At 26.5% G+C, this 9,018-nt stretch overlaps 2 protein-coding genes across 2 annotated transcripts; one reads left to right on the plus strand and one right to left on the minus strand.

Annotated features, from left to right (window-relative positions):
- Positions 1–452: 452 nt before the first annotated feature.
- LOC113561036 (probable glutamine--tRNA ligase) lies at positions 453–3,858 on the minus strand. The gene is made up of 3 exons (XM_026967218.1): positions 3,717–3,858; positions 2,787–3,658; positions 453–2,275 (listed from the first exon to the last, which is right to left on the minus strand). The coding sequence occupies exons 2-3, from the start codon at positions 3,647–3,649 to the stop codon at positions 856–858; spliced, it is 2,283 nt and encodes a 760-aa protein (XP_026823019.1). The 5' UTR covers positions 3,650–3,658; positions 3,717–3,858; the 3' UTR covers positions 453–855.
- Positions 3,859–6,455: 2,597 nt separating this feature from the next.
- On the plus strand, positions 6,456–8,659 carry LOC113561037 (zinc finger protein 616-like). Its single transcript, XM_026967220.1, has 2 exons — positions 6,456–6,704; positions 7,692–8,659. Exon 2 carries the CDS (start codon positions 7,696–7,698, stop codon positions 8,533–8,535), a length of 840 nt encoding a protein of 279 aa, XP_026823021.1. The 5' UTR covers positions 6,456–6,704; positions 7,692–7,695; the 3' UTR covers positions 8,536–8,659.
- The last annotated feature ends 359 nt before the right edge of the window (positions 8,660–9,018 follow it).

Raw genomic sequence — 9,018 nt, forward strand, 5'->3', positions numbered from 1 at the left:
TGAAGTTTTTTCGGTTAATGCATACAAATATAGTCAATGAAATAAGTCTTATTGAATAATATGCCATTAATTATTATTCTAAAAAATTAACTTAGGTACCTAATATTTAAATAATATAATGATAACAATTCCTATTATATAAATAACCTATTTTGGCTATTTTACTAAAACTGGTAATATATATAAACTGGTATATTATACAAGTGACAAGTCTAAACTACTGCTACTAGTCTATTTGACTACTACAGTACTACTACATAAATATGTATTAAGTCTAAGTATATAATACTATCAATGTTATACATTGATATAATTGTATTTATACTAACTATTTACATTACATAACATTTACGTTTTTCTAAAAGAGAATAAGTTTAGGGACAAACACAAATTTTAAAACAAAATGCTTGTTATTTTGTTATTTATTCAGCAAATAAGATAGAAACACAAATAATTGGTATATATCTTTACCTATTTTAAGTATTCTAAAAATTTCAAATGCAAATAATAATCGATTTGAAAATCTTGAACGTAGTTGTTTAGCAGAACTTCTCAAGATTATCTTGTTAAAAAACCATGTTGTTACAACTAACAAGGGCTGAGGAAAATGGGAACTATGAAAGCATGTTTATACGGTCAAATATTGTAGAATGGCATAAGAAAACCATGTATTGAATAAAGGAACTATAACTTGGGTCACAGTTCAGTTATATTCTTATAATTTTCTTTTGCTGTAGAAACATCCTATAAATAAAATATATATTTTTTAAGAGAACAATATGTCATAATTTTATTGAATATTTAAACATAACATAAATAATCAAATATAAATATGCATTTTTTATTATAAAATCTTCATTTTGAAGAACCATCTTTTAATGTAATTGTCCTATTAAACACTAATTTAGTATCATTAGAATCCAAGTCCACACAAAAATATCCCAATCTTTCAAATTGATAATTCATTAACACTGCTGATTTTAATATATGTATGTCAGCATAAGCATTGACTATTTTCAATGAATCTGAATTAATATCACTAAGATAACCATTTGGCACTTGATTAGTATCTTCTGGATTTTTATGCATAAATAATCGATCATATAATCTGACTTCAATTTCGATAGGATTTGAAACCCAATGTATAAATGCTTTTGGTTTTGGTGCAGTTTTAACATCTGTTGCTTCAACGTGGATTTCTTCTATAGTTGTCCCAACAGTTATTACTTTAATCACTTTGATTACAATTCCTGCATATCTTAAACCAACAGTTTGATCAATGGTTAAACGACGATAATCTTTATCCGGATTTTGACTAAAATCACTAGATTCTATATATAACACTGATGAGAACTTGATATCGTGCCAACCTTTATCTGGATCACTAGGAAAATCAGGAACACTTAATGAATATGCCTTATTTAATTTGTCAAAGTTGGTTATTATTATTTTCAAAGGCTCTAGGGCAACCATAGTTCTAGATGCTGTAAGATTCAGGTAATCTTGAACTTCAGATTCGAGCATTTGTGGATCAACAATAGCTTGAGCTCCAGTTACACCCATACGGGCACAAAATGAATTTATAGATTTTGCAGGAAAACCTCTACGCCGCAATGCTGATAATGTAAACAATCTAGGGTCGTCCCAATCATTAACAATTTTATTTTCAATTAATTTACCAATTTTTCTTTTGGATACAACTGTATAGTTCATATTAAGTCGACCATATTCCCATTGTACAGGGCAATAAAGATCTAAAGAATTGCACAGCCAGTAATATGTAGATCTTCGATTTTGAAATTCTTTAGTGCAAAGAGAATGTGTAATATTTTCAATAGAATCACAGAGACAATGGGTATAATCATATGTAGGGTATATACACCATTTATCTTTAGTACGATGATGTGGCAAAAATTTAATACGATAAGCAACTGGATCTTGTTTACCTTCTTCAAGAGTGACTTTCATTCTTAATGTAGCTTCTCCTTCGTCAAAAATTCCATTTTTCATATCATTAAGTAAAGACAGATTTTCCTCAACTGGACGATTTCGCCATGGAGACGGTGGTGGATTAAATCCTTGCATGTCTTGTTGTTTTTGATGGCAGACATAAGCCAATCCTTTTTTTGTTAGAGCAATAGCCCAATTATAGAGTTGATCAAAATAGTCTGAAGAATGGGTGATTCTATGAGGTTTATAGCCTAACCATTCTACCATTTCTTTAATACCTGTAAAATATTTTTCTTCTTCTTTCTCTGGATTTGTATCATCATACCTAGAAGTACACAAAATTAATTAATTTTGTTAATTTTACTAATAGGGTTCAGATTGGAAGATAAATGCCTTTTTTTTTATCAATAATTATAGAAAATTAATTATTATATAAAAATATGTTACATATAATTTCTAAGATTAAGGGTAAATATTATTTTTGCTTTTTTCTTTTTTATATTATTTGTTTAATTACAAATTGATCATAATAGTTAAATAAATATTTACAATACAAATCAATAAAAGTTTACAAAGACTATACATTTTTGATGTTATGCTTAAAATTATCTTTAATCAGTATATTTTATTATTTTTATTATTTGCACAGATAAAGTATTCAGTAAACTTAATTTAGCGTTTATCAAAATAACTATAATACCTAGAATAAAATGTATTTTTGATGGGTAGATATAAGATTGTGTTAAAAATGCTTTTTATTGCCCTTTTTTATATTCTTTATTTTACTTTAAAATACAGACCCTATTTATCAGTAATATGAAATTTTATGTCTTTACCTGAGAATACATTCACCGCTAGAAGCTTTAGCAAATCCGAAATTTATATTTATAGCCTTGGCATGACCAATGTGTAAAATTCCATTAGGTTCAGGAGGGAATCTAGTGATAACTTTGCCACTAGTTTCTTTTAAATGTTGTGTTAATAACGTTTCTGTATTTTTTGTAATAACATAACCATCAGTTTTAAAATTTTCTCCGGGCTTATGGAAGTCCACTTTACTCATTATCTCTTCAATGGACAGTGGTTTATAAACAAGAGTCTTCTTTTCTATAGATTTGATTTCTTTGACTTTTTTCTGCTTTTGAACAGGTGCTAAATCAGCTTCAGTTTTAGCACCTAAAATATTTAAAATTTGATAGTCAACTTCATTTTTTATAGCTTTTCCGTCAGCCCACACCAGTTGTTTTCTAACTTCTTGCATTAGACCACCTGTGTTAAACTTATATCTTTTTTCTAATAATTCATTCTTATTTTGAGATATAATGTCTTTAACTGTCTGTTTTATTTCGTCTAGTGTAATAACAATACCAACCCCACATGCTTTATCCAACTCTAATAAATCTATATTTTCAGATATTAATGAGCGTAAGTAATCCAAACAGCAATCAATTCTTTGGGGAGTATCCAATTTGTTTTCAAATATATATAAATCAATCAGACCTACATACTTAGAATCTTGATTTTTTAACTTGGAAGCTAGGTGGTACAATAAAGTACCATAATTAGTTAATGGTTGATCTGTTTTCGGAAATTCATTGATAATACTTTTTAAATTGGAAGTCAAATTTTTATTTTTTAATGTTTCTTTAGCCTTAGCCTCAGAAAGACCAATAGACACAAACAAATCCAAATCAGACATTTTCAATACCTGAAAAAAAATATTATTTTAAAACAAAATAATAATAAATAATATTAATTATTTTTACCTGTATCTATTACAAGACTTTGAATATCTTTTGTTCTAATTAGAGCACTTGAAATAATCCCTATTGGAGTATGTAAATCTTTAACAGCAATATGGTTGTAGGCTCCAGTCGTTACAACAAATGTAGCTTTCACTTTAGAATTATCATATAAGATGGCAGTACAATGTTTATCTAAAACATTAAATTTTGTATATTAATATTATGTATTTATTAAAGCTATGAAAATCTTTAAGTTAATTTGATATGGATTAAACTCATCAAAATAGAACAGACATTTATCAGAATACACCAATATTACCTAACCTATCCATACCATGTATACATGTTATATTAGTTATAATTTTAATTTATTTTACTTAATAGTTAAGACCCATAAGTAATTTTAGAGAAGCTCAGTAGTGGCATACATATAGTTATTGCTCATCATAATTTAATATAGATTAATAGAAAAGATAGATAAAAATATAAAATTAATTTCTCTAAATGATTGAATTTATAATTAGAGATATACTCAATTCAAAATTTCTAAACATATAGTTTTTATATGGTTTTCATTATTTTCAGTGTTAATCATGTATGAAGGGGCAAGATCTAAACAGTCAGACTACGCAACGACTAAAATGAATTTGTTGTAGAAATGGAAAAATATAAAATAAATATAAATATTTTTTTCTTTGGGACTGCTTAATATTATCTTTAAACTTTAATCGTGATTATCAGATTTTGTTACATAATATCAAACATTTCAAAAACTGAATTCATCTTTATATTTCATTTTTAAATTGTAATTAATAATATATATTAAAAATTAAATAGTATACAATTGTGATGTTCTTAATTGAATGTAATGCAAATTATAAACTTAAAAAAACTAGCAAGGAAACGCCTTTATTAAATTTAACTGTAATAAATTAAAACAAAATATCAGTATTATATAAACATACTATTTCAATAATATTAGGTATTTAGATTAGTAACATATCAAAAATTTAAAAGAAACAAGCGTAGTGGTAATATTGATGGTAATAAATATCTAGTGAAATTTAAACATAGTTTTGGATGGACAAAAAAAAGGAATGTACAAAAAAAAATTAAAGGCTATTGATCAAGACAAAAATCAACTAAAAAAGAAATATATACTTATATTTTATTTTTATTTGTTGTAATTATTTATTTAAGATTAATCATTATACCAAAACTAATATTTATAGATTTAAAATAAGTATTTTTTGTATGATAAAGTTTTAATTCTTAGTATAAATCTTGTTTTTCTAACAACATATCAGGTAATCAAATTGCCTGATTCGTAGTCTGAAAGTGGTCGTTTAACATTGTCATATATGAGGTCATGGTATAGTAAGATCCCTAAAATGTGTATACTATCTTTAAAAGACATGTAAGGGAATACTGTGATATAAAAACATAATAGTATTTTGTTAAAAAAAATATTTTATTAAATTCATTAATTTTTGGCAAAAGATGGTCCAAAGTTTTAAAATTGCTGACTGATCTGTTGTTTACCCAGTTTGCCCCTGAATACACATCATTATCAACAGCATTGAATACTATAAAATGCAATATGTAGAGAATACAATTATTCATACCAGAAAATTCTATTATCTTATGTGAATATTTTTATGGTCTATATCTAAGTTAATAACTTTTAGTTCTATAACACACCTAAGAAACATGGTTTAATAATTTGTTTTTATTAAACAGAGCAATTATTTTATCAAACAACACTTATTATTTCAAAATCTATTACATTTTTAAGCTTTTGAATGATACATATTTAAATTCATATTCTGAAGCTTAATATTTTTCAGATTATTTCAGTATATAAAAATCTTAAATAATCTTTAAATCTTTATTTATAAAAATACTTGCCTTCTAGTTTTGAAATTATGCCGAGGAATCGTTCTCTCAAAAAACTGGCTGCGATCTGATCGCGGCTGTCCATATACGAATTGTAGAAAATTACTTATGGACCAAATGACTAAATTACTGAAAGTGCTTGCTTAAAACAGGATATGGTCATGCGGACTATTATCACTTCAATCATCTGCAGTTGTAAACGTACGTGAAAACAGTTCGCACTAATCGCACTTTCGTACTCGTCTTCAATTTTGAATTTGATAATAAGTGATACGCGGAAGTCTCACCAGACAGTTGCAGCAGTGCAATGTTGATCTGTGCCCTGCGTTACTCGGCTGCGTGGGCGGCAGGCACTTGTATGATGGTAGTAACGGACTTCTTCGAAGCGCAGCGCACACATAATATACCCTTAAATCATAATATCATATTAATATACTATAACATCATTCTGCTTTAATCACAATATAAAAATATAAATATCATGACGTATTAGTTTATTTCACTGACAACATTAATGAATAATAATAATATTTATCGCTTCATGCGATGTTTTGGTGTTTTGGTAAACTACCACCATTGGTACTTACCACTTTGGTAGTACATGAATATACAGTGGTAAAAGCGCCATATTAAAAAGCTGATAATATTATTATTTATTTATTTAAAATTTAAAATGTTATTGCTACTCAAACAATTTAAGGAAGACGCTATGACGGGTTTAAAAATCTTACTGGCTTTTTCTTATAATTATTACTCATTTTAACTTTTAAGCCTTTAAGAATCACGTATTGACGTACCGACGCATAGCATTTATCACGCGACCAATCGTATGGAGATAAACAATTGAAATGGATAGGGATATACGTTCCCAACTTTGACGGCTCGCCCATATCAACAACAATATTATATAGTTTTTATTTTATTCAACTTATACTTATAATAAATAATAATAATAATTGTATATTTTATTTAATATATTCCAAACGCAATTAATGCATTGTTTACTAAACCAATACTGTAATTTAATACATATACATTTTTAATTTTTAAGTGATTAAATAAGTTTTACACGTATTATATTAGATCAGTTACCAATACACTGAGTTTATATAGGTAAGTCGATTTAATCAAATGTGTATTTTAATAGTTTCTTACAATTTACAATAGGTAACCTTGTATCTATCTAGTTAAAAGCTGCCCATCTATAATGTTTACAAAATTATAATTTATTATTAAGCTTTGAAACTAAAATAATGTCTTTATCGTTCTACTGCACTTTTTCTGAAATATCTAGTGGGTACTTTATATCTTTATTTTTATGTATAAAATATTTTTGTTAATGTTTATAAACTTAAAATATTACTCCATTTTTATTATACTTGTGGAATATTATTCATTGTTCATCTTTAACAATAGTAAATAATAGTTGATATTGTGAGTTATCACATTAGTTGATACCAAATATTTGTTTAAAATAATTTCTTATAATACTTGGAAAATTATATTTATAAATAGATACCTACATAAAAATAATTTTATAATTCAACAATAACAGCCTAGTAAAAATGTATATATAATATACCTGTTACTATTAAACACTTTTTGGAGTAACTATTGTCTAGTATAAAAAATACAAGCTTAGATATGTTTAGAACTTAATTAAATTGGAAGAGTAGATTTTTTTTTATTTAATAGATCAGTAAGAAATTATTTCATAAGGGTTAAGTAAAAATTATAACATGAGAATCTTATTAGTGTCTACTGCAGTTTAAAATGTAGGTATATCTTAGATTTTGGAGAATTACTTTTAATTAATTTTTATTCTTATTTTTAATTTCATTTTTGAAATTTAACAACCCGTACATTCTTAATACAATAATCAGAAAAGGATTTGATTTGAAATTGACAGTAGTGTGGCGCGAGTGGAAAGACCATCTAGCAACGGTATTCCATCTATTTTTCTTTTAAATTCTAACATTACTAAAATAAATTGCATTTACAGGAATATGTGATATAAATTATCTTTGAAATAAAATTAGTTAGATAAAAATATTTAATTTTTAATTTTTATATGGTGTATTTATTTCAAATTGTTTTCAGTGTTATGATGGGCGATGTGACTGCTGAAAGTCCTCCTGCTGATGATTTAAACAATTCTGGTTCTTCTTCTTCGTCATCATCCGATTCTGATGGCGAATCAAGTAGTTCGTGTACCAGTTCTAGTTCTTCTTCTTGCTCTGAAACACCTATCAACCAGTGCAAAAATTCTAGTTTTCCTAATTGTGATAATGATACTCCACAGTCGAATGGTCAATCTGAATGGATAGTTTGTCAGCTTTGCCTTTATAAGGTGAAAACACCTTTACAATTAAAACAACATATGCGAATGCACACTGAACATAAAATACATCGTTGTGCCATCTGTAATAAAACATTTGAACAAGCTACTCGACTAGAAAAACACATAGCCATACACTGTGGTACAGATAATCGTTTTGAATGTTCACTTTGTGGCAAAGTGTATAAACTTAGAACTCAAATTGTCAGCCACATAGCAGCACACAAAAAACAAAACGCTGGACGTCGTATTTCATATACATGTCAAATTTGCACAAAAAAATTTTCAAATAAGTCAAAACTGAAGGAACATGTATCAGGACATGAAAATGGGACATTACATTCATGTGATGTTTGTGGGCGAACTTTTAAATTAAATTCATATCTTGTTGTACACAAAAGAACCCATGAGATGAGTGTATCTTATACAGGTGATAAACCATTCACCTGTTCAATGTGTAACAAGTCATTTTTGAGCAAAAGTAACCTAGACCTACACATGTTGGTTCATAATTATGTTAAAAAAGCATCATATAGCTGTGACATATGTGGAAAAATATTTATGCGTAAATATAACTATGATGCTCATGTTAAAATACATCAATAGTTAGTAAGTTTTTACTATTTTAACTAACAGTTATTATTATAACACAATTCTCCAAAAGTCCTAAAACCATTATTATTTAAAAGTGTTTGTGAATTTTTATTTTGAAAACTAAGAGCATTATTTTTTAAATACATAAACTCAATAAAGTATATATTTAATAATGGCTTCTTGAACTAATGTTTTAGTAATTTTACTAAAAATTAAATTATCATATCATTATTTTCCATTACTACAATTTTTATAAAATAAAATTGGATGATAAAGAATCTGTTTGTTATAAATAAACACAATTTTTTCTGTTAAATGAAGATGGTAATTTACCAGGTTTAAAACTCTTGATTTCCATTGTGACCATAAAATATTTATAATTGTTTTCTTAGTATTTATTATTGATTTTACATACTCTTTTATTAATACAAAAAAAACAAAAATATTGTTCAACAAATGTATATTTCATAAATAATGTATAAATACAGTATGTAT

Source organism: Rhopalosiphum maidis, chromosome 1 (assembly GCF_003676215.2).
Source record: "Rhopalosiphum maidis isolate BTI-1 chromosome 1, ASM367621v3, whole genome shotgun sequence".
NCBI classification, from domain to species: Eukaryota; Metazoa; Arthropoda; class Insecta; order Hemiptera; family Aphididae; genus Rhopalosiphum; species Rhopalosiphum maidis.

Bases quoted from the DNA above. Each gene is read 5' to 3' on its own strand.
- LOC113561036 (XM_026967218.1), bottom strand. From the start codon at position 3,649: ATGTCTGATTTGGATTTGTTTGTGTCTATTGGTCTTTCTGAGGCTAAG. The intron at 2,276-2,786 runs GTAAAGACATAA...GTGTACTTCTAG, and splicing joins AGCGGTGAATGTATTCTCAG to GTATGATGATACAAATCCAG.
- LOC113561037 (XM_026967220.1), top strand. From the start codon at position 7,696: ATGATGGGCGATGTGACTGCTGAAAGTCCTCCTGCTGATGATTTAAAC.